Consider the following 27575-nt stretch of genomic DNA (forward strand, 5'->3'; position numbering starts at 1 on the left):
ACCAAACATTCTGATAGGGTCATATCATTGCCATTTCCACTTCAAACTTTATTGGGTGGGGATACCGGAAGGAGTGGACCTATAAACACCACCTTCGAATATATAATTCGAAGAAATATTTCGATATGCAAAGTGTGGACCATAGCAGTATTCCGTAATGTTGGGTAATCTAGTTCCTAGTTCCTTTTACTAGTTCCAAAACGTATGAGTAACATCATAAAATGTAAAGTGTGATATTAAATATACACAGTTTGTTCATAGAAAAAATGTGGAAAATTGGAACTGCGAAGTGAAGTAGATAGTTCCATATAGTTCCTTTGGCACAACTCTAGTATTCGGATCGAGAGTTGCCGTGCGCTCCCGCCACTACACATGCTGGCAGTAGGGGTTTTTTACAACTTTAAAGTCATTAGGTCTGTTCGATAACTTCGCAAGTAAAAAGTATTTGCAAGTTCTTGCATGTACTTGAAACTACTTCTCATTCCTCTTTTATTGAACAAGTTTTTTTTTTTATGGAACAGCATTTTGTAAGAGTTTGTACAAATTTGACAGACCTATTTTCTCTAGAAATATGAACTTGCCACTCAATTGGGACTTTGAGCGCAAAATGTTGCAAAAAAATAAACGATTCGAAAGGAATCGGAGGAGTTGACGTATATAGTGCATATTCTAAGCGGATCTATGTCTCGTAGAAATATTAAGATGTGCAAAGTTTGGATCAAATCGGTTACTACCATCGAGAGTTATCGTGCGCGCCATTTTAATGAAAAATTTTGAAATTTTGTGATGGAGGTACCCAAGGGCGTGGACCGATATGGCCCATCTTCCAACTTAAATTAAGTTTGTACAAAATATTAATCCATTTTAGCCACTACACATGGTCCCATAGGGAGTTTTACAGCTTTCGGTCCATTTTCTCAGGAAGTATGGACTTACCCCTGAAAAGACTTGTATCATCATAATGGGGGCAGCAACTACAAGTTGTTGCAAAAAATCAAATCGATCCGTGAGGAGGTCATGAACCCCACTTTTCCGAAATTTTGTGTGGGAAGTACCCGAAGGAGTGGTAGAAATATTAAAATATGGACCAATCGATTGATTCTTTCGAGACTTATCGTGCGCACCATTTCAGCGAAAAATTTTGAACTTTTGTGGGGGACGTACCCGAGGGGATAGACCAAAATATTAATCCGTTCGAAAGTTATCGTTCGCACCAGATAGACAGACGGACTTGGCTAAATCGACTCCAAATTGTCTGAAACAAATTTGTCCAAACATACTTGGGGTCTAAAACCATTATTTCGATGAGGCACATCTTTGGTCGTACTAAAGTGTATATATCCTCGTTAGCCTAAAAGCTGGTGGTATAAAAATGGAACGTTTTCACATAACTTTCAAAGAACCAATAGCTATGAATCCCCAGTGGAGTTAATTATATCCCCGACATAAGGTTGTTTGATATTTGGAATTCTATTCAGAATTGTCGGCACAGATCCACGTTTTGATACCAACTGATTTTCGGTATACAAACAAAACAACCTTAATTAGGAATATAGGGTTCCATGGCCACGTTTTGATATAGACCCCTTAGAACGGTAGCCTCCGATTTTTGGTACTTTCAGCGATTTAGCCGCATTATCCTATAGAAATGACTGCAATGTAGTATTTAGTCTTCTTCCCAGCAATTTGTCATCACAGGTCCACGTTTTGATATAGCCCCCATAAAACGATTACCCGATTTTCGGCATTTTAAAGGTTTTAAACTCATCATAACACCGAAATGACTGAAAATTAGCATTAAGTCTTTTTTGGGGCTACAAAACTTTTTCACAGTAATTTGTCAGGTTTTGATAAAGATCCCATAGAACGATACCTCCTGACTTTTGGTTTTTTTGAAGGTTTTACCCACATTATCTATCTAATCGAATTGACTAGAAATTTGATATGTAGTGTTTGATGTGGGAATACTACATTACTTCAGAGAACAGCGGTTGTAAATAGCTGTAATTCGTTGTTTGAAGTTCCAAGAATCCAGAAATCCCAAATATAACTTGGCGTTTCGGACTGTAAATGGACAGAAAACCTCCACGCATCAATACGAGGTTCTCTAAAAATCTCATTTAACATTTTTTTTTTTTGGAAAGGTTGACAGCTTTTAGCCTAAGAGTGCTCAGGGCAGTTTGACATACGGTCATGTGTTGGGTTGTTTACAATACATTTTTTTTTTGAACGGGTTTTCGGGTTAATTCGCATAGTTCCATGATTCGTCACATGGATCCATAAACATATTTTGAAGCACCGCGATCGTATTTCTTTCGAAATTTCATGCACCGATTGACAGGGGATCCAACGAGAAAAGCCCAATTCTTGCCGCCAAGTGTTTATGCAATATCAAATGTTAGTTGACGGAATAAATGCCTAGGGATGCCTCTATCTCACAAAATATAGCACTGCGTTCTTGCATTATCCGTTTACACACGGTTTTTTTCTGGCACAACGACCGTTTTTGGACGGCCCTCAGGAACTTCGTTTTTTGTCTAGTGTCGGCCACGATTGAATTCATTAAACAAGTTTTTCAAAGGGCTATAGGATGGTCCTTTTTCGACATACAAAGATTTAATTTGATCTATGAACTCTTGCCGTGATTATCGGATGAAAATATTCACAAGTAAATTCCATTTTTTTTTTTTGCAAAGAGATTTTTTTTCAATTCACTGTAAACAACTCAACACATGGTCGTATGTGAAACTGTCCTGAGTACGCTTAGGCTAAAAACTGTCAAACTTAAAAAACAATGCCAAATGACGCCTGGCGACACTGCGTGTTACCTAGGCCAGAAGGTGTTTTATTGACCCCCCTATTGTACTTATCATAAGGGTTGTTATAGTATTTCTAATTATGAATAGGTAGAAAAGAAAGTGATATTCTTCAGGAATAAGCGTGACGTGACGGATGTGCTTAGTACTTCCAATTTTACGTCAACTCATGATGAAGGGTATAGATACGTGTTCGGTCCGGGTATATATAGAGTTCGAATTTAACGCTGTTATTACTGCGAATGGGTGTGATTCCATTTCGCTTGAACATTGTCCTAAATTAAGGATCCTAGGACAGTCTATGCTTCAACCGTCGAGTGTGTTGAGTTGTAAATCATACCGCGAACGGAAACCATCAGTATAGTAAAGTGTAGCCTATGTAAAGTAAAGCTGTGTGCGTAGTAGATAGGTTCAAGCATTGTGGAATCGTAATCTAAATAACCCGCGTTTTATTTGCTACAAATCGTATCGAAGAATAAAAAAATCTCTATACGATAGAGTTTATAAATGGGTTTGTTTCACACAACATTTTAAGAACTCATGGCTATGGCGACCTAGTGGAATTAATTCTTCTTTACATTTTCTTCTTCCTTAAAAAAGACGTATTTTCTAGATCTTGGATCGAAATATCAAAAAGGGTAGAAATGTATATAAACGTATAATTATGTCTCCTTTCAGTTGTTGTTATTTAATATTTCAATTGTGGTCGAAACCACTGTTAACTGTCCGCTCGTAGGTTTGCGCAAAATTTCGTTTATATTTTGTGTTGTAAAGACTGTCGATAGATTTTCATACGTCCATTTCCGGAAAAGAGTAAAATCACTGCGCCACATTGATGTTGCTATTCTTGTTGTTGTTTTTGGTCTTAGTGGTATTGATATGATACCATTTTTTGTCTTTTGTTGATGTAAGTGGCGTTCCCTTAACTATTGATGTTGTCGTTGTTGTTGCCATTGACAGTGGTAGCCCATTGGTGATGGCAGGCTCTATGAAGTCAAGAGAATTGTTTGTCAGCTTGATTTTGCCCGCCAGCCAGCCAGCTAGACCAGGCAACTAAGTTCAGTTCAGTTGAGTTCACTCTTGTCGAGCTTGACTCCTCAAACCACTACAATTCTGTTTTGTGTTCTGGTTTTGCTTGTTAACAACATGGCAATTCCAATCAATGAAGTTATATGATATGGGAAATTTTTGAATTCATTTTTTACATACACTTACACACATCTATATTTTCTACTTTAAAGTTTAACTTGTTTTGTGGTTATGTTACCACACATACACACATGCAAACAATGTGTTTTCATATTTATGTACGTACAAAGTTTTTTTTTTTATAAAATGCTCGTTAGTTGTGGGAAAAAATTCATTAGCAGAAATGTAAGTTGTTGCTAAAAAAAACAACAAAACCAAGCAAAAGCAGCACTATAGTAGAAAGTTTTAAACTTTATGTTATCCAATGTTACCAGACAATTTAGAAAAAGGAAGAAATTAATATATCCCTGATTATTAAATAATCCTGTATATGCTCGAGGTAGGGATTCTCCATAAACTCCTAAAGATGGCTTCTTCATAGTTTGTGGTATCTTATAACCGTTTCCAAAATCTGGCAACACCGTCAATGTTTTACATATGGAAATAGAATCCAGACTTAATATATATGCCACAGTTTGTTACTATTAAACCCATCTCCTGGTCATTTACTCTAACATGAAACCCTGTTTTTCATATCGCACAAGTGGGTGTTTTTCTCAAGTGATGCTATCTTGTTGGTGGTGTTGTGATGTTGACAGCGACAAATTCAGCCAGAATCCAACACTAATACTAAAATATTTTTATTTGTATCCTGTGTTGTATGTCTAATTGAAACAAACTAAATCTGCATTTTAATGGCCAAAAGCTAAATACGAATTACAATTTCAATCTATTATAAAATGAAAAAAAGTTTAATCTAATGGACAACAACAAACATCAACAAGCAATAGCAATTCTCCACATGGAGGTGTGCATTCATTGATGAAAATTGATCGTCTTTGGAATTACTTTAATTAAGAGACTATGTGTTAGTTACGTCGCTGTCATTGCCATTGCAATGTTTTCCATTTTTAAAACTTGTAAGCAGTAAATTGTTGTAACACTTACCTCGTTATCGTGCGGCGGAAGTTGGTGCAACAATTGCCGCACTCGATATTGTTCTCCGGGACTATTGACATATGGCACTTTATCATCGGATATTTGTGAAAAATACAAACGAACCTGTAACGAAAATAGAAGATAATGATTGTGAATTGTTAAGTTGAATCAGAATATCGTTGTCCGTGTTATCAAAGGGAAAATTAGAATAAAAATTATTATTAGGAAACCAATTTTGAAGGTTGTGCAAAAATAAATAATAATTTCGTTAAAATTAAAATATGTTAAACAGAAGGATTGGGACAGAGCCAATGCATTGGCAAGCTAGGCCTAGAACATACTAGGGTGACGGGACTTATTTTTATTGTTGATACGTTGAGGGTCACAGACTTTCTTAGAGGATTTTTATTCCCCGCAAACCAAAAACTTAGTGTGAAACAAGAAATCATTTTTACGAAGATAGTGTTTATCACTTCACTTCCCTTCATCATACAGAGATTGTGCGAAACAGTCGCATATAAATGTGCATTGCTTTTAGATCCAGTAGCAGCAACAGATGCCGAGCAACGGACAGAGCCAATGCATTGGCAAGCTAGACCTAAAACATATTAGGGGGCGGGGCTTACTTTGATTATTGCTACGAAAACCAAAAACTTCGTGTGAAACAAACAATCATTATTACGAAGGCAGGCAGTACAGAGATACAGTGTGAATGCCGTACTTGGAGACCACCCCCCATCCATCGCAGCAGAAGAACGCCAGCTGCCAAGGCAAACATCAGTTAAGATCCGGACGATGCAGCCGCCTCAATTCGTATTGGGCCCGAATTGACGCCACGATACCCAACACCTGTCCAGCATGTGGATTGGGACCACACGATACACTGCATTTGTTTAGCTGTCCAGCTAAACCAGTCCAGGTTGCAAAATTCTTGAAGAGGAACCTGATAACTGAAATAATACACGAACGAACACATTTGCGTTGCTACAACAACAACGAAGATAGTGTTTATTACGTCACTTCCCTTCATCATACCGCGATCGTGCGAAACAATCGCATATAAATGTGCTTTCCCGAAAGTAAGTCTAAAATCGCACAGTCCTGTCTAAATGCAAGGAGGAGAAAGCTGATAGGCTAATGTAAATTTTTATTTAGATTCAGCAGCAGCAACAGATGCCAAGCAACGGCATGACAAAATCCAGGACTTATCATGGTTCGACGAGATAAAGATCATAAACGATTACGCACTGTATTATAGCTGCTTTGACACGAAACATGAGCTTGGTTTCGGATTTATGGTAGATCGGATACATAAAACCCTGGTCCCAATATTCACTCATTTGGATGAGAGGATTACCATATTCCGTATAAAAGCAAAGTTCTTTAACATCAGTCTCATCTGCGCCCAGACCGAAGAGAAAGATGTACAGAAAATGGATAGATTTTACGAGCGCCCAGAGAGAGTGTTGGACCACTGCCCTGGCCATGACTTTGAATATGTTCTAGAAGATTTTATTTTTGGGAGGAAAATAGTTTTGGTATCATGGTCGGCAAGTTCAGTCTTCATAAGGCAACATCCGACAACAGAATAAGGCAGATCGACTTTGCAGCGGAGAAAAACATGGAAGTGAGCGGCATCTGGTTAGTTCAACACCCCGACATACACAAGGCCACTTGGATGTCCCCAGATGAAAAAAGCTAGAGACGCAAGACCTTCGTACAGTGTGTTAGATTCCAATCGATTCGAGGAGCGAACATCGATTAGGATCATTTCCATATGACAGGCAAGGTACTCACTCATCCTAATGTTGTGACAAAAGTGCGATCACAAGACGGTAGCTGCAAACACAAGAGATAGCATTAGTGTACTCAGATCATTTTATCCCTATGCTGGAAGTTGGCACGTTTTGCCCTGTTAATTTGAAAGAGCAGTGGCAAAAAATATCTCACTCTCTTTAAAATGCAATAAAATATATACTTACCCAGCAAAAAAAGTCCTCCCAAAATCATGGGTTTTGTAAGGGACTTTTGGCAGCCGTAACTACTCGCAAACCCCCTTTCTTCCCAATTATTTTTACAAGGGCATGTCGCACTCAGTTTGTAGTTATTTTATGACCACTAGAATAACTAGTTATTCTGTGGCCACTAGAAGTTGAAAAGTAAGTTGAAAAAAATTCTATTTTTAAACAGTTGATGTAGAGATTTTTTTTTAATTTCATCACACTTCTTACTTTTATTTTACTTAATTTTATTTCGCTCGTTGTGCGAGTTGAACACACGAACCCTGTGATTTCTAGCCAAAGACACTACACCCTGTGCCACGCACACGAACATTAAGGGTTGCTTAAGAACTTATATGTACAGTGCACATGTGCACCACGAACTGTTATTTTTTAATTAAAAAAACTCGCGTGCCGACAGTGAGCGTTGAACACACAACCCTAGAATTTATAGTCGGACACACACTCATTGTGCCACCACTTAGTGAGGAGCAAAGTAAATAGGTTTGCCTTGTAATTTTTTTAAGAAGTATCCCATTACTTTTCAGATTACTTGTAATCGGAAAAGAAGCTTGTATACATTACTTTGTAATGGGTTACGTAATGACTAATGGATCCGAATTTTTGCTGGGTAGGTACCAGAACCGCCTAAAAATCAGTGGTACTGAAGAAAAGTTCGTGGACAACACTGCAGTCAATAACAAAACGAAACCTCAATAAGAAATGTTGAGAGAAGTGGAGAGAGGAGAAGCGTATTTCCAAAAGAAAAAAAGAACGGAAAAAAACGTGAGCGACCTAGAATGAAAATTTTAACAGAGTCTAAAACACCAGGCTATTGGCCTCGGCTATGTAATAGTGCTTTAAGTGTGAAAAAATGCATTAAAGACAGGAAAATGCTTTTCCTCGTGCTCTAGACTGCGTAGAAGATACCATTGATTAATTATTTACATTGAACAAGAAGGAAATTTAGTTAGCTTTCCTAAATGGAAAAACTAATGATATCGGTTGAAAAAGAGATGAGTTATGCAATTTTTTGTGCTTGAACTTTTTGTTTTTTTATGCAAGTCCGACGCTCAAAACGTCTGTGGTAATCATTTTAGAATCCACAAAAATTGAGATAGGACAAATTACCTGAAATTGGCCAAATAAATATACATTTTGAAGCAATATAAAATTCTTGACCAATTTTCATATATTTTTGTAGGATTCGGTTTTTAGTCCCAACAATGAACTGGGAAATTTTGTTCATGGATTGAAAAATAATAGTTGGCCTGTAGAGTGATTTTCTGAAAATTCGACTTTGGCCTCCACACAAAGTAGTATGGAAATAAAGATCTGTCAGGGGGCATGTGTTATCGTTCACCGATCGTCATAAATTTTTATAGACAGCCACCACAATGAATCAACTTGTCAAAGCTTCCGTTGGCAAATATTGATGATCAAAAAATCTTCTGATACAGAAGGGCAGATACTAATAACGGTGGAAAAAAGCTGGCATAGCATTTGTAATAAAGCATTGAAAAATAGGGTTGCCATAAGTCGGACTATAGGAAAAGTTTGGAATTAAATAACTGGCACTAAAATAAAAAAATAATTCGAATGTCAAATTTTCGAATGATTTGTGGTATAAATACTAGTTACCAATCTTAGCCTTCGTCCACCCACTAAAAATGACATTCTAATTTTCCCTGCATTTTCTGCTGAATTAGCTATAATTTCCCAGTGGTCAGAAAACTTCCGAACCGCAAATTGTGTACATTGTACATACGTTACAGAAAGAAAACTTAGAACATTATGGACGTTTTTTTAACGAGTTCTATGAACACATTGGATCAAAGCCCTCCGAGTAAAGCTTCTGTTACAAATAAAAGTTTTGACGAAGTCGAGACCTATATATCTTCTAGAGATTTCATGCGCACCATTCAAACAGATGATCTGACATAGCTAAATCTACCCCTTTAATTCGATGAGGCACATTTTTTACTATAACACAAAGGCCATACAAATTCTATGAAGTTAAAGCAAGTTTTTATCAGTAGTGGAATTCTGTAACTCATTTTTTGAGTTACCGTCAAAAATCGGTACAATTAAAACGCAAAATTATGAATGAAATTTTAACGATTTTTGTCAGTAATTCTACGAATGAGTTACAGAATTCCAGTATGACACTAACATAAATACAACAAGTAAAAAAGCATTAAGTTCGGCCGGGCCGAACTTTTCATACCCTCCACCATAAAATATTCATTCCTGTCCCCAACTTTAAGTGAGTACGTTAAAATGTCAGATAATGTACATAAAATGCTTCATTCGGGAGGCCCTTTTTTATGGTTCCTATATGTAACTGTTGACAATTTTTGGTGGGCTAGAAATTGGGAGGTACTGTTATATAGGGGTTATAATAAAACATGGGCCAATGTTGACAGTTTTTGATGGGAGCCTTTAATGTCAAATAACTCCTAATTCGGTTAAAAAATTTAGCTAGAATCCTCAAAATATCGAAAATCGGTACATAACGTGGGAACTTCAAATGTCATTAACAGCTAGTTAATGCTATACGAAAATGTGAACTTAAATGAACAATTTTTGTTGCAGAATTTTTGTTGACTTTTAAATTTCAAATTACAGAAAGTTCGTCCAAAAAATAAAGCTAAGGTACGGAAAATCGGGAGGTTTGTTTTGGGGCTATACAAAAACATGGACCTGCGTTCGGTTAAACATTTTAAGTAAAATCCTCAAAGTACAGAAAATAGGGAAGTATCGTTATATTGGGGCTAGGTTGAAAATTATTGATGCAGATGTGTGGTGACCACTACAACCTTCAAATGTCAAATTAAAGTTAGTTCTGTTAAAAATTGTAGCTAAAATTGCCAAATTACTGAAAATTGGGAGGTACCGTTACATGGGAGCTATATCCGAACATGGACCTATGTTGACAATTTTTGATGGAGAGGTGTTGTGACCACTAAGAACTTCAAATGTCAAATTACTGCTTGTTCGGTTTAATATTGTAGCTAAAATCAAATTACTGAAAATCGGGAGGTACCGTTATATGGGGGCTTTCTTGACAATTTTTGGTGGAGAGGTGTGGTGACCACTAAAAATTTCAAATGTCAAATGTTCAAATTACAGATAATTCGGTTAAAACTTGTTGGTAAAATTCTCAAAATACCTGAAATCGGGCGGTAACGTTATATGGGGGCTATTCCAAAACATGGACCTATATCCACTAGTTATATAAGTTTATTGACATTAAAGAACCCTAAATGTCAATTGATAGCTAAATCGGTCTGAAAATGTAGATAAAAACGTCAAAATGCCGTAAATCGGGGGTACCGTTATATGGGGGCTATACCAAAACTTAGACCTAGGCCCACAGCTTTTGTTATATAAGTTTAGTTACACTTAAGAATGTCAAATTATAGCTATATCGGTCTGAAAATGTAGCTAAAAACGTCAAAATACCGTAAATCGGGGGCTACCGTTATATGGGGGCTATACCAAAACGTGCACCTATGTCCACAAGTTTTGTCACATAAGTTTATTGACATCTAAGAACTTCAAATGTCAAATTATAGCTAAATCGGTCTGAAATGTAGCTAAACCCGTCAAAATACCGTAAATCGGGGGGTACCGTTATATGGGGGCTATACCAATACGTGGACCTATGTCCACAACTTTTGTTATATAAGTTTATTGACTTTTAAGAACCCTAAATGTCAAATTATAGCTATATCGGTCTGAAAACGTAGCTAAACCCGTCAAAATACCGTAAATCGGGGGGTACCGTTATATGGGGGCTATACCAATACGTGGTCCTATGTCCACAACTTTTGTTATATAAGTTTATTGACTTTTAAGAACCCCAAATGTCAAATTATAGCTACATCGGTCTGATAATGTAGCTAAAAACGTCAAAATACCGTATATCGGGGTACCGTTATATGGGGGCTATACCAATACGTGGACCTATGTACACAACTTTTGTTATATAAGTTTATTGACTTTTAAGAACCCCAAATGTCAAATTATAGCTACATCGGTCTGAAAATGTAGCTAAAAACGTCAAAATACCGCAAATCGGGGGGGGTACCGTTATATGGGGGCTATACCAAAACGTGGACCTATGTCCACAACTTCTAATTTATAAGTTTATTAACACTTAAGAACCCTAAATGTCAAATTATAGCTACATCGCTCTGATAATGTAGCTAAAAACGTCAAAATACCGTATATCGGGGGGTACCGTTTTATGGGGGCTATACCAAAACGTGGACCTATGTCCACAACTTTTGTTATATAAGTTTATTGATACTTAAGAACCCTAAATTTCAAATTATAGCTAAATCGGTCTAAAAATGTAGCTAAAAACGTCAAAATACCGCAAATCGGGGGGTACCGTTATATGGGGGCTATACCAAAACGTGGACCTATGTCCACAAGTTTTGTTATATATGTTTGTTGTCACTTAGGAACCCTAAATGTCAAATTATAGCCAAATCGGTCTGAAAATGTAGCTAAAAACGTCAAAATACCGTAAATCGGGGGGTACCGTTATATGGGGGCTATACCAAAACGTGGACCGATATAGCCCATCATCGAACTTGACCTGCCTGCAAACAAAAGACACATTTTCCCAAAATTTCAGCGTCCTATCTCTATTTTTGTGGATGCTAGAGTGATTACCACAGACGGACGGACGGACGGACGGACGGACGGACGTGCTCAGATCGACATAGAATTTTACCCTGATCAAGAATATATATACTTTATAGGGTCGCAAATGAGTATTTCAATGCGTTACAAACGGAAAAACAAACTTAATATACCCTCCATACTATGGTGGAGGGTATAAAAAAACAAGTGAGAAAAGGCTATAGTCGGTACGGGGCCGACTATGTGATACCCTACACCACTACCCCTGTGCATAATCTTTTCACTCGAAAACATTTCTTTTACGGAGGCGAACTGAACCAAAATAATTAATATTTAGTTTTATAATATAAATAAAAGTTTTAATATTAATATTTAGTTTTATAATTTAATATTTAGTTTTATAAAAAAAATAAAAAGTGGAAAAAAGGGATGCATTATCGACTATTGCGATATCTCTATTATTCGACCACCTACGCCAACCTAATTTGCATAATTTTAAAGATGGAATTTTCTACTTTCTTAGTCAGGCTTTGCTTTTAGAAGGCCCCAACCAAAGGTGTGACATCCGTCATTATTATTAAAATCGCAAAAATTAAAAGTTGGGTTCTATTAGCGACTATTGCGATATCTTCGTTGTGTGACCACCTACGACAACCTACGTTACACCGTTTCAAAGGTGATATTTTCTACTTTCATTGCTTTTTATATACCCCTTTTAGACGGTGAGATATTTGCTTTGGAATAAAATGTAGACTTTTTCTGCAAATAACTTTTTTGCTCATTCCGACCCCTAATTATTATCCGACCATCACCAAAATCAATAGTCTTCTTCCCCCTCGGGACCCTCATCAACACCCAACATTTCGTAACGATCCGATCAAAATTGCGACCTGTAGCGTGATTTCCAAAAAAATGGAAAAATGGAATGTATTACCGAGTACTGCGATATCTCCGTTAGTTGGTTACCTACGCCGACTTCGTTGCATCATTGTAAAGATGGGATCTTCTACTTTCATAGTCAGGCTTTGCTTTTGGAAAGTCCCCAACCAAAGCTGTGATATTCGTCTTTATAATTAAAATCGCAGGAATGAAAATTTGGGGTTTTTTGCGACTATTGTAATATCTTCGTTGTTTGATTACCTACGTGAACTTACTTTACATCATTAGAAATGTGATATCTTCTACTTTTATTGGCAGGTCTTGCTTTTGGTATACCCCATATAGAAGCTGAGATATTCGCTTTGGAAAAAAACGTTGTCTTTTTATCCACTTAAGTTTTTTGTCCATTCCGACCCCTGAATATTATCCGACCATCACCAAAATCAATAGGCTTCTTCCCCTCCGGGACCCTCATCAACACCCAAAATTTCGTGACGATCCGATCAAAATTGCGACCTGTAGCGTGATTACAAGGATTAGATGGACAGATGGACAGACGGACAGACGGACAGACGGACGGACGGACTGACGGACGGACACACATAGCCAGATCCACTTCTGCAAATAACTTTTTTGCTCATTCCGACCCCTAATTATTATCCGACCATCACCAAAATCAATAGTCTTCTTCCCCCTCGGGACCCTCATCAACACCCAACATTTCGTAACGATCCGATCAAAATTGCGACCTGTAGCGTGATTTCCAAAAAAATGGAAAAATGGAATGTATTACCGACTACTGCGATATCTCCGTTAGTTGGTTACCTACGCCGACTTCGTTGCATCATTGTAAAGATGGGATCTTCTACTTTCATAGTCAGGCTTTGCTTTTGGAAAGTCCCCAACCAAAGCTGTGATATTCGTCTTTATAATTAAAATCGCAGGAATGAAAATTTGGGGTTTTTTGCGACTATTGTAATATCTTCGTTGTTTGATTACCTACGTGAACTTACTTTACATCATTAGAAATGTGATATCTTCTACTTTTATTGGCAGGTCTTGCTTTTGGTATACCCCATATAGAAGCTGAGATATTCGCTTTGGAAAAAAACGTTGTCTTTTTATCCACTTAAGTTTTTTGTCCATTCCGACCCCTGAATATTATCCGACCATCACCAAAATCAATAGGCTTCTTCCCCTCCGGGACCCTCATCAACACCCAAAATTTCGTGACGATCCGATCAAAATTGCGACCTGTAGCGTGATTACAAGGATTAGATGGACAGATGGACAGACGGACAGACGGACGGACGGACTGACGGACGGACACACATAGCCAGATCGACTCAGCTCGTCGAGACATTCATTTTGATATATATAAGTATGGGTCTACGACCATTATTTCGATGCGTTACAAACTTTTTGGGCAAAACCAACTTATAATACCCTCCCCACATAGTGGTGTAGGGTATAAAAATGAATACAAATTTAAGAATTGGGTATGGGAATGGGAAACACCCAAGTGGCAAATACCCATTAACATGGGTAAATTGGGTAAAAATGGGTAAATAACCATAAATTCACCCAAAATGTAGTTAGAAACTATACAACCAACAATACACTAATTAGGGTAGAAAACACGTCATTTTAGCAAATTTTAGATTCATTATAATTATGATTACCTTATTTGAACATGAAAACAGTTTAAATATCGCTTATTTTGGTCCATATTTAATAATTTCTGACATACTAGATTATTTAGAGATGTTGGCTTCAGCGCTTCTTGCAACAAGACAACAATGTTGAATCACGCTTCATCATATCCCATATATCGAATGGTTTTATCCTCTTGAGATTTGGTCATCTTCGGTAAAATTGGACATCCCCAACAGTATATTGTCTGGGTAAAAGAAGCAACTACCTTGACTCTTGATTAATTTTACAACTATATATGGGAAATGTTGCCAATTATTTCATATTACATTTCCAAAAAATTTATTTTTTTCTTTTCGCGCTACATTAACGATTTTTGGTACATAGGTTAAGAAAAAATTCCCCAGTACAAATCCGCTCGCGAGCAGATTTTTAGTTGTTGCGGACAAATGTTGTCGCGGTTTTACTTCTGCTTTTAAGAAAAAATGATTATAAAAACGCTAATTATTTTATTGAGCGTAATTTTCACTAAAAAGTTATCACGAAGTGAAGTCATTAAGTAGATTGCATAATATTTGTAAAAAGTTACTCAGCATTTTTGACAGGTAAATGGACCTTACCCGTCAAAAATTACAACAAAATAACAGTTTTAAATAAAAACTCCACGGGGAATCAAATGAGACCAAACTTTAAATCATCGGGATAGTAGTTACGATATTATAGCCAAAATAAGCACATATTTGTGTTACAAAAAACAAATTTTGGGTTCGAATAATTGTTTTCACATGCATTCTAGAGTTGAAAATATTGGAAAAATTCTATAAGGGTACTTCTTTTGTTTTTCTTGAATCTACCAAGAAAATGGGCGGATTTTGCTTTATCTACGTTCACATAGAAGGTTTCCCATTGAGGAAAGTTATCGGGTTATTGAAATAAATCATTAGACTTCTTAAACGGAAACAGAGTTCAAAAAACCGCTTTAACTTATATGCATTATTAAAATATGTGTAAATCGCGTAATTATCAAAATAGTTTTGTCCGCATGTGATTTTCATGTACAGCAAGACCATATCTTTTAATTTGTATATATTTTTCGAAATATAATTTGGACGCTTAGATGTAGCATCGGCTGCATCACGAGTAAAGATTTATTAGATCCGCAACGCAAAAATCTAAAATTTGCAATCAAGTGCAAGTAAATCGAATGACAATTGTAAAAATTAGGCCCGAAAAATATTATTTTTAGAAAAATGTTCGCACAAAATTTTCGTATTTGGATGCAGATTTCTGTGAAGCTGTGTAGGCTACATTCACGACACATATATCAAATAACTCAGAATCGCGAGTTCTACAATCCTATATGCGATTGTTTGACAAAACTGTTTGCGGAACGAAATTAGAAGAAAATTTCAAAAAACACTTAAAATCTGGCTTCAAAATGTCAGCATCATTTAATGGTAGACGCTGATCAAATTTTGAAAAGGTTAACACCAGTGAGATGATCCTTATTTAGTTGCCTTCTACTTTTACTTTGACGGGAAAATCGTTAAAAGTGTGGTTTAATCGCAAATCGAGAGAAAACAAAAAAAGACACGGTGGCTTCAACCCATTTTTACCCATTATTTACCATAAATGTAGCCACTGCTTCCACGCAAATTAACTTTTAAGGCCAATATTTTTTGCCAAGTCTAAAAACATTTCATTTTATTCGAAAGCATTTAATTTGTATTCAACCCCATTTCGCGAGTTATTAAAGGCTAAACCTTGGCTTCAACTATGTTAAATTTTCAAAAATATTGCCCATATATATCAATTTTAATATAGCTGCTTTACACGAGTAGTTATAAAATAAACCAGCACCGTAAAGTAATGCAATTGAATAGTTACTTTAGTTTTAAAGTTCTTTTTAACAATACCGTGAATCAATCGATTCATATATTACCTTTCTTGTTAAGTTTACCAAATTACATTGTAACATTCAGAATTTATTTACCAAATTCGAAAAAAAAACTTTACATTTTTAAGCGCCTTTTAACGAACCATAGACTCATTTCGTTTAAATGTTTAATTTGATTGTTCAGTTTTTTTTTGTTCGCTTAAATGATTCATACAAATTTGATTAAATATTGTTGGTGCTTTGTGTGTCACAATCAACGATGGTATAAACGGACGACGAATGAATCCTTTGACTGTTCAAATGAAAACATAGAGTAGTGCCTAAAACCATATTTTATATGAGGGTATATCAAACGAATTTGACTGACATGATGTTGGTAATAAAACGAAACGGAAAGAAAACAAAAATAAAAATCCCCAAACACAGCTGCCCAGCTGATGGTAGTGGTGCCAGACAAAATAAAAATAAACGAGAAAAAAATCGACGGTCAGTAAAAGGAGTTAAAACAACATCATCGAAAAAAAAACAAGATTGCAGAAGATTTATTTTACAGCATTGGACAATTCACGGCAATAATTTATGCTACAATCATTTTTATTTTTTTCGGGGAGATTGAATGAAACTGGCTGGCTGGGAACTTAGTTCATGTATCAGGAGGCATTCATTCATAGCTGTAGTTAGAGCAAGGATGATTTTTTTTTTTTTGGGTTTTGTTTGCAACCCCACACAATTGTGCTAAATATGTTCTGCCTCAATGGCAATGTTGGGAGTATTTAATCTTTTTAAAAATAGAACTAAATAAATAAAATACAACTTTTTTGGTTTGTGTAGCTGTCTTCTTTGTAGATACAAATCCTGTAATTGATATTTTGATATTTTATTGGGTGTTTCAGAGAATTTATTCCCCTTCGTGGCATTATATTTCATCATAATCAATGCAATCGTCCACAAAAATACTGGCTACGTAGGTGCTTTTATGTAGCCAGCCTGTCAGTAAGTAATCGTAAACAATGACGAATGACATTGCTAAAGCTAGGTGATATTCCGTTGGCCATAAATTGCACTGAGTTTTAAATTATTTTTTTCGTTACAAGCGTTACTTTAAAACTTCACTGCATGAGTAATATTTGTTAAATAATTATTTTTTATTAAATGTATGCATTTGTTTTAATAATAGAGATAATTTTTGATTTCATGCATACATATATTTCTCATGAATATTTCCGCATGAAGTAGGGAGATTTTTTTATATCAATGAGTGCACCCCGATTCTTATTAGCTCAATGAGATGGGAACTCCTATTTATCACCGAGTCCTAACGTCGTGCCTAACGACTTATAGACCAAAAAAAAAAAAAAAAAGAAATACACAGGAAAGGTGACCTACATACATTACGTGGAGAGGTTTTTGCTACCTGGTACCCATAAAGCTGAACCTCTTTATTTCTAGTATTTTATAGTTTTAATCGATATTTTCCATAAACGTTGTGATTTAAGATTTCCGAGTTCCAACAGTAAAAAAACTTCCCTACCAAAAATTAACAAGTAAGAACGGCGTTATGTTCGGCCTGGCCGAACATTTTATAACCTCCACCACGAGTTGCATTGAACTAAAATGGAGCAATTAGTTTCCTTTCGTTTATGAAAGTACTAAGCTCTTCCGCAACGGCCAGGCTTATTGCTAGAAGAACTGAAGGATATCACTTTTTTGTAAACAAAGTTTATTACCAATGAGACATCGATGTCTTCTACCTATTCAGAGTGCGTAATACAATGTTACAGTTCATTCCATTTAGACGTTGGATGTACTTTCAAATTAGGCGTATACCAAAATATGAATCTAAGTTGATTATTTTCTACGTAGAGGTTTTCTACCAATTGAAATCCGAAATACCAAGTTACAGTCACTACGGTAGGTATCATTGTACCTTTCAATACCAAATTAAATAAATTTCCTTCGGAACGAACCGTTATATGTGGGTTATACCACAGTATATGTCTAAAATTTTTGTGGAAACTAGCAACCCTAAATGGCATATTAGAGGTATTTGGTCGGAAAATATAGCTATATTCGGTTAGATAATGTGGCTAAAACCACCAAACTACCGAAAATTCTGGAGGTACGTTCTATGGGGGCTATATCAAAACGTGGATCTGTATAAACATTATCATAGGAAGCAATTTCAGCATCATCGGTTAGGTAATGTACGAAAATCGGGATGTTTGTACCTTCTACGGGGGCTATATCAAAACGTGAATTTATGCCGACAATTATCTGCAGGAATGTTGTTGCATTTCCCTGCAAAAGTTTTTCATTCCATTAACGAAGAACCAATTTTAGCTATTTCGGATACACAATGTGGCTAAAACTCGGACCTGTATAAACAATTTTTGGTAGAAATATTTTTTAGCCTGCGAAAAAAACAAAATGCCAAATTACATCAAGCGGGACTAATACATTCACGAATCCTTAAAGTGACGCGTGCTTTTTATGGGTGCTAACCAAAACGTGGGCCCATATATACAAGTTTTGGTAGACATTTTTTTAGTCTCTGGAAAAAACAATATATCAAATTACAACCAATTCAGTGGGCAAATGGAACTAATACCAAAATACTTTAAAATGGTGCGACGCATTATATGGGGGCTATATTAAAACGTGGACCTATAAAAAAATGTTTGGTAGATGTTTTTTAGCCTCTGGAAACACAAAATACTCGATTACAACCAATTCGGTGGTCACATGGGACAAATATCTTCAAAATTCCTTAAAACTTCGACGCTTCACTCGTTATTTGTATGGGGGCTATACCAAAACGTGTCAATATACAGCCCATTTTTATATAGGTGCCTACAATTGATTTAATCAAAATTGTATCCACCTACTTGAATCTCTTCGAACGCTGAATTGATTTTCACAGACGGGCTGACATGTTGTAGAATTGAAGGTGATCAAAAATATATACACGTTTCCATCATTACCGTATGCTCATTACCGTGGGTATTTTCTAACCACGGTAATGACAAAAGGAACATTGACATTTTCAATATAAATTTGAGATTATTCAATCTATGCTAATTATTTAATATATTTATTGTAGAATTATTAAACATGCCATCAAATACAACATGGCAACCTAAAAAAATTGTTAGAAATGCAGAACAAAAATGACATTTCCGCGGGACTTCTGTCATTCCTGTGGTTTTTAAAAAATCCATAAATATACATACATTGTCCACCACTAATTAATGCATTATAAGCCGAAAAATATTTATTTAACCCCATTTTAGCACTTTGCCGTTTTCGACCCCCAAAACAAGTCATTTCACAATATTCATCCATCTAGTTTGCGGGGTCTAAAATGAATATTTCGAGAAGTTACAAACGTAATGAAAAACTTAATATACCCTCTATAGTATGGTGGAGGGCATATAAAGATAAGCCTAAATTTTGTTTGTAAAATCCTGATTAAAATTATTAGGCAGCTTCCAAATCAACTACACTGTAATGTGGAAGAAGGAACTGAGCAAATCAGAATCTGGCACCTTCTCCATGATGTTAAACATCGTGTTTTGAATTCCGGTTTTCATGTTGTCCACATGGTTGAATATCCAGAAGCAATCTAACGATGTAAGGTTATTCCTTGGGAAGTCTATACTTCCGTATATAATTGCCCGATAAGTTCAAAAATGAATAATAAATAAAAAATGTTTTGTATGTATTTGAGTTAACGTTACCTATAACATGCCTCCCTTCGTTAAAAAAGAAATACTCAAAATTTCAATGAAATTCGTCAATTTTGTGCGGAGTATATTATTACGAAGTATTGATATTTTTATACCCTCCATAATATAATGGACTTGCGGTTTCAAAGTAAAATCGTGAAAACCTGAAGAACCCTAAAAATGTGAACTTTGTTCGCGATTTATTTAAAAAGCGCTCCGGCGATTTTTTGTTTTTGATTTTTCTCATCTATGAACATTCCATTTAAAGTTGGTTCCGGAGCACCTTGACCATTTTTGTCATAATGTGCTGCATTTTATGATGCATCATTGTTATACCTCCTCAAAAAAACTGTTTCGTTCATGTTTGGACGAAATCCTTTTAGAGAAGTTTGGGGTCAATTTAGTCCCGGCCGTCCGTCCGTCTGACTCTCTGGTTGGTGTTCACGATAACTATCTAACCAATCAACCAATATGGCCCAATCTTTGAACCTCTTAATAATTGATCCTAACCTGATAGAAGTCCCATGATAGATCATATCGGTCCACTCCGAAAAAGTTAAACATTTTGCGGTGCCCACGATAACTTTCGAAGGGAGCAATCGAGCTGGTCCAAACTTTGCACATCGCAATATTTCTTCCAGGTATAGTATATCGGGTTCGAATACGGACTATATTACAGTTTCGTTTTGATTTTTACGGCAAATGTTCGGGACAAGTCTATACATCCTAAGGCACCAATGCATTTATACAGCCACTCCGGCACCAACAAAAACGACTGATGAGCACGATAAATTACAAATAAAGTACCCGATTTGGCCGAAACTTTGCACGTCGTAAAATGTCTTCAAAATGTACATAGGTACATCAAGTTTCATGAAGGTTTATGTCGGACAACTGAAACGTTCAACATTTTCGAGGATTGTTGTGAAAAAGGATATATTTTTTTCGTAAGCAGGTCCATACTGTTTTAAGGGGTTAGGCAATATACATACGTATTGAGGGTGGAAGTCATTATTGTGAATTAATCGTATAAAAAGTAACCAGAAACCTTGACAGCTTGAAGAACTTTCAACCAAAATAGTCTTGTTGTTGTAGTTTGTGGTCCCCTTTATTAGGGGTTACCTTTTTTCCAACAAATAAAGCCTGACTGATACCGACCTATGTTCGATTTTTCTTTTACAACAAGTTTAATTGTGTTTGTTTGGTTATGTTTTGTAACGCAGTTATGACCAAAATTTAGATTTCCATAATCAGTAAAGTGAACGCAGACGAATGAAGTTATTACCCTGACCTATTTGCAAGCAAACCACGACCCACAAATAACATATTTTCAATATTCATTGAACTACTTTTTTCTATTGTGACTTGGCAGAGATGAAAAAATAAACCTTGTTATGGTCGGCAATAATTGATTTATGTCCAACCATTCATTTGCATAGAATCTGCAACCATTTCTAATCCCAACTAGGTTATGCTGATGTTGACGATGTGAAAGATGAATAGACAGATTGCTGAGAAGAAAAAAATAGTGTCAGGAGGGCAAATATAATTATCATATCCAAGACTCAAGAGATTTTCTAGGTTGCAAAGCAAACTGTGCTATTGATTACAAAGAGAGGTCAAATCACATTGCGAACTTACCTGATCCGGTCGAAGTCCCGGTGGTACCCATGTATACTCTTCTAGAGCACAACCACTATCATCATCAGAATGTGATTGCCGTTGGATATCTAGGTGTTGTCCCACCATAAAGGGTGCATGAAAACCACCTGATGGGTGATGCAGCAAAGAGGGCGGTGATGGTGAAGATATGGCCGGCGATAACTGATGGGTTTGTTGGTGTGGATGTTGTTGTTGCTGCTGTTGTGTATGCTGCTGTTGTTGATGTTGATGGTGATGAGGCGGATGCTTGAGGGATGATGAAGAATACTTAGAGATTGATGACGATGCGGATGCCGCAGGTGAGTACTGTAATGGTTGTTGTTGTTGCTGGAGCTGCTGTTGATGGTGATGTGGTGATGAAGTTGATGTTTGCTGTGGCTGATGATGTGTCTGCAGATGTGGTGGCAGATACTGATGGTGATGATGAGGATGTAACTGCTGCTGGTGTGGTGGTAATGGTGGCAAATGAGGTGTCTGTTGCTGCTGCTGAAGGTATTGACGTTGCATTGGCAGTGGTGATGTAGGTAAGCCGGCAGGATTAAATAAAGCTCCAGCTGACGAACTACTGGGCATTGGCCCCGTTGATGCTGCTTTCGCGGACGTTGGAACATTACTTTGGCCTAGATGTCTTAGGCTTCCCAACGGGGGTAATGGTGGTGGTGTGTTTGAACTTGCCGATGGTCCACCACCAGAACCTGCTGCTGCTGCCGCTGAACTTGGTGAAAAATGACGCGGTAATGTTGGTATTTTTTGCAGATACGACACCTGTGTTAGCGGCGTTCGACTGATTGGCCTGTAAGTAGAAAAATGCGAAGAGAAAAACGAAATAAATTAAAGTTGAGCACAAAAAATCTACACAAAAGATTAATGAAGGTCAGATATGTTCATAAAAACTCTGCACTATGCAATATTCTCAATATGAAAGGAAAATTATTTGAGCCTTAACAGAATGTTCAAGTATTTTAGGGTTAGGCAATAACAAATCGAAAGTTAATTAAATTGTAAACGTGAGCATTTTGTTAAGCTTTTGTCTTGGACATTCTGGTAAGCCACAACCAATTTGCGCACTTGATTAGCTCCTATCTATGGAACAACTTATAGTTTTAGCTGATAGTGCATTGCAGGGATAAAATGTGTGTATGTGCTTCGTACTAATAGAGAGTAAGAAATGATTTATTACAACGACGTCCTTATGAATATTAAATTTTATTATTTTCAAAACAATTTGAAGATTTGCTGCACCTGTTCCCTCATGAGAATATTTCGATTAAAGTTTAAAGAAAATAAAACACTAAGCGGAATATATTAAGGGAATGAATGGTATGGTAAAGACGATTCTATGAATGTTAATTTATATTGGAAGTTTCTTTAATGAAGTAGGTTTTTGCTAAGGATTTTGATTTTGAACATTCTTCCGTCCCTAATGACTACATACTTTAATAAACACTTTATTTTTTGTGTAACATATTTAAAAAAGTTAAAACGAATAGAGGACATGAACAGGCTAGGAAAATTATTTTTGGTATTTACTATAAGTCGTATCAGTACATCCATTAAATATGAAATAATTATTCTTTTCAATAGCGCAAATACAACAATGGCAAATCCCTATGCTACTTTAACTGTGGGTAATTTAGAAACATTTTGACAGTGTGGAACCAACCCACCTTTTACAATTATTTGCATGCATTTTAAACTCCCATATCAAACAATGTTGCCAATACAAAGGCAATTCTCTGTTCGGGGAAACATGCAATTCACAGGGGCGTCCACTTTTGCTTATTGTCAATTCCCTTAGTTATAATAATCTATGGGAGTTGGTATTGTTTATTGTCTGTTTCCCTCTGCCCATGGACAAGGATCTCGTTTTCCGCCAATAATGGGCAGACATGCCCACACTGTTAGAGTAGCTCGAAGTATTTTTGGCGGTGGTCTGTATAAACAATTGCAGTACGAAGTAAGTAGGTACATATAAGCGTTTGTTTTTCTAGTTCGCCGAACATTTTGATGTGTCAATATTGTTACAGGCGGTTTTTGTTGTGGCTACAAAAACAATTAAGTTCGGAAAAGCAGACTTTTTTGTTTTTATTCAGTTTTGTCAGCATGCTGCATAGAAAGTCCGAAATAAAAACGAAAATTGACAAACCATAGCGAAATAGCAACAACAATGTTGTGAAATCACAACACAGGAATTCCACAATGAAATAACCGCAAATTGAAATTTAACCATTTTAATTGGTTTCGAACTCAGGTGTGGACTGGTGAACAATACATTCGTTTAATGATAACAGGATAAATGAAATTAGTTACAATGCAATTCGAACTTATTTTCCATTTGTTTTTCAAAAAATAGCAAAATATCCGCTACTTGTCTGCCACAAATATGTGGTAAAAACGATGTCGTTTAATTAAACTAATTTTTAAATTTGTCGGGAGTAAAATTGGATGCTTTTGTTTTGGAATGTTTTCTATTATCACGCTTATCTACTCAAATAGTCGGTATTTCTCCGAATTCAACTTCCAGAGGGCTACAGCGCTGCCCGATCTTAGGATAAGAGGAGATTGACACATACATCACCATTGTTGCATCCGGTCTGATACAGTTATCACTAATGTGTCCTGGCAACCCGTCAAGCATCCTTGGGTGAGACCACCTGCCTATCATGATTTCTGTTAATAATAAGTAAATTGTGGACAATTATTAAATCACTCTCGAATTCGGGAAAGAAGGATGAATTAATGGCGTTAGCCGGCAATTTATAGAGCACGCCGATAGTGATAGAGCTAAGAAAAGTGTGCTACGCCGTATAAGAGCTCTCCCAGTTGATGAGGTACCACCAGAATTTACGATGAGCGATGTTGCAGACGTCATTCGAAACGCAAATTCATTAATTCATTAAGTACCTAATAATCCTGTCCTTAAACGAGGGATTTTTAAAAATGTCAGTTAAAAAAAAATGGCAAACAGTCAAAATCGAAATTTCGATTTTTACAAAAAATGGGTCGTTTTGACCATTAATGGAAAATTCTCTCATTCAAACACAAAATTTTGATGTATTCAAAAAGTGCACAAAAATATATTAAGACTGAACACCAAATTTCAGTCATTTCGGATCGCTTGGTACCGTTCCATGGACCTATACCAACAATTCTTTGTAGGAATATTTCGCAGCCTTGGCGAAGACTAAATACCAAATATCCATTAGGAACCCTCAATGCAAAAATTCAGCCAATTTGGTAGAGAAACTTAGGTAAAATCTTCAAAATACCAAAAATTGGGAGATACCATTATATGGGGTCTATATCAAAGCGTGGACCTATGTCCATAGTTTTTATCGGGAAAGTTTTTTGTCAACTGGGAACCCTGCACCTCAAAATTCAGCCAATTTGATCGATAAATTTATAAATATCTAAAATCGTACTATTAAAAATATCTAAAATCGTACCGACCGATCCCCCTCTTTTCTAGAGGCACTACTTCTCCCTATGATGAGAAGCAGTTTCCCACTTGACCAACATCAGCATATATTACTGCAAATTCGCAGAACCACAACAGCTTTACACGCCATATCTACACATATCAGTCGAGGACTGAATTAGAACAGACCGTGCGAACGAATAGTTATGGTGGCTCATGACCTATCGAAAACCTTCGATACTATGCCATACTCTTCGAGGATAGACGGACTTTTTTCCTGCCGTGTTTCAAACATTGGATATTCAACTATGTATGTGTGTGGGCTTCGGTTTTTTGAGAAAATTCAGAAATATCAATTCGAAATCCCGTAAAATGTATCAGGATTTCCCCACGGCGGTGATGTCTTGGGAACAGTTTACTCTCTACCTTTCTGAAATTCCACACCCTCCAGACGGAATATATCGTTATTTGTACGGAAGATTCTAATATCTTGACGTCGGGTCCTATTGTCGGGTCCATATCGTACCTGAAGCCTGAAAAGTTAGATTCCGGAAAATGCACATAAAGAAAAGTGCAGTACACTCCATATCAACACATATCAGTCGAGGACAGAACAAGAACAGGAAATACGGCCGAACAGTTATGGTGTCTCTTGACCTATCTAAGGCCTCCGATATCATGCAAAGCAGTTCGAGGATATAGAGAAGAGAAGACTTGCCTACAGCCGTATTTGAAACGCTGGATAATCAACTATATGTGTGGGAGCCAGTCGCTTGCGAAATTCAGAAATAAGAAGTCGAGGAGCCGATGAATGAAACAAGGATTTCTCCAAGGCGCACAGTGCGAAATATGAGTACTTTAGCGGAACTTTACTAATAATTTTTAAAGTAAAGGGCGTAGATTCCTACAATTTTGCAAAAATGTTTCCTATATTAGTGGATATTGTGGGACTCAAATTGGGCCACATAGGCCCGCGGCAGTCGTTTTTACGTTTTACATTCATTTTTCAATCGATTTTGCTGCAAATTGGTATATTGAGTTTTCAGCGGATAGAAAACTTATGTACAAAATATTTTCAATATAGGTTCGCGTTTTGGTATAGACCCCATTGAACGGTACCGGTCGATGGGACATACTTTAAATGTTACAAACACATTTTCCAACGTATTTGGTTGTATTTTGGCATTTTATGTTCTTCGTAGATAGAAAACCTCTGTGCGAAATATTAACATCATAGGTACGCGTTTTTGGTATAGCCCCCATATGACGGGTTCCCTCATATTAGGTATTTTAAATGTTGAAGACAAAAATTGTAACAGATTTTGATGAAATATAAATTTTAAGATGTTAGCGAATAAAAATCCTCCTCACATAAAATCTGTCAACATAGGTCCACTTCTGGGTGAAGCCCCACAACCCTACACATCCATTAAGGAGTAAATGTCAATAATTTTTTGTTTTCATTTGTAGCTATAATGTTTATTGGTCTATTTAGCAGGTCTGTACCATTAATTTTATTAATAATGTCTCTCAGATCAAGGTCAGGTTGGAACTGCATTACAATTTTTAACGTATATTGGTACTTGTACCACAGCATCCGAAAATCTTGCACTATATATAAATCACAAACATTTACAGGTCAAAACTATTAAAAATTGCGAGAGGATTCTTAATTTAACAGAAATCATCATTTATTAATATTAGTGAGTCCATTTCTTCAAAACACAGTCAACAACGGCGTTCATCGCCGCATTTACCTTCCACTTTCGAAAATGCAATTAAATGAAGTTTCCGAAGTCATTTTAAAAAACTTGAATTTCTCCGAAGACCGCACGTTACCGCAGCTGTTTTATGGCTTTGCGAACAGAGGAGACCCCAATCTTTCAGATCATATATATCTTAAAACGTGAATGTACGGGAATCACTTTTGAAATATCCACGGAAAATAAAAAAAATTATTTTGAAAAACTCAAAAAATCACTTCTTTCCGATTAAAATTGCAGATATTTTGCATTGTTTTTAAGAGTAAAATATTATAATAGTTTTGTAAAATATTAAGAAAAATAAAACATGGCATACTGACCTACCATTTGTCCGCGCCGCGCTATTTTTTTAATGAATCCAAATTATATTTTTTAGAAAAAAAAATTATGAAACGAAAGTGCAACTTTAAGTGCATTTTTAAGTCGTTTAGCGGAGTAAATCGCCAAACTGAGTATGGGCCATTTGCAGTGGAGTACTTAGCTAACGAATTCAATTAAAATTTAATTAATTGAATGTACTTCCAAAATCCCTTAAAGTTCCACTAAACTTCCCATATTTCGCACTGTGAGGCGGTGTAAAATCTCGGGAACGGTTTAATCTCTACCTTTCAGACGACATACATACCCAGCAAAATGTTCGATGCCAAAGATGTCATTCAATCATGGGTGCAAGTGATCTGGCATGTCATCTTTTTAGCATCTTCATCGATGAATTTTATATGAACGTGGACCCCAAAAGATGACGTTCTTTTTCGGATCCTAAGAATGTCATTTTAACCAATGCTTTGACATGTCATTTTCATTTCATTTTCTGATTTGGCATGTCATTTCCACCAATGCTTTGGCATGTCATTTTCACCAACCCTTTGCAATGACATTATCATTACGACGAGAGTTTTAACAACGTTGGTTGTGATTTCGAGTCGCCGACAACATCAAGCCTATTGTAAATAATTAATCTTATATATTTAGAAAAGTG

At 36.3% G+C, this 27575-nt stretch overlaps 1 protein-coding gene across 4 annotated transcripts in view; it reads right to left on the reverse strand.

Moving 5' to 3' along the window:
• Positions 1–27575, reverse strand: part of pk (prickle) — a 411335-nt gene that overhangs the window by 16499 nt on the left and 367261 nt on the right. For all 4 annotated transcript variants that reach the window (XM_073957487.1, XM_073957486.1, XM_073957485.1 and 1 more), the window contains 2 exons: positions 21395–22208; positions 4953–5066 (listed from right to left, as the gene is read on the reverse strand). In XM_073957487.1, coding sequence (XP_073813588.1) covers positions 4953–5066; positions 21395–22208 — 928 coding nt within the window. The remainder of the gene's footprint in view (positions 1–4952; positions 5067–21394; positions 22209–27575) is intronic.

Source organism: Musca autumnalis, unplaced genomic scaffold (assembly GCF_047663935.1).
Source record: "Musca autumnalis isolate F117 unplaced genomic scaffold, ASM4766393v1 scaffold_5, whole genome shotgun sequence".
Lineage (NCBI taxonomy): Eukaryota > Metazoa > Arthropoda > Insecta > Diptera > Muscidae > Musca > Musca autumnalis.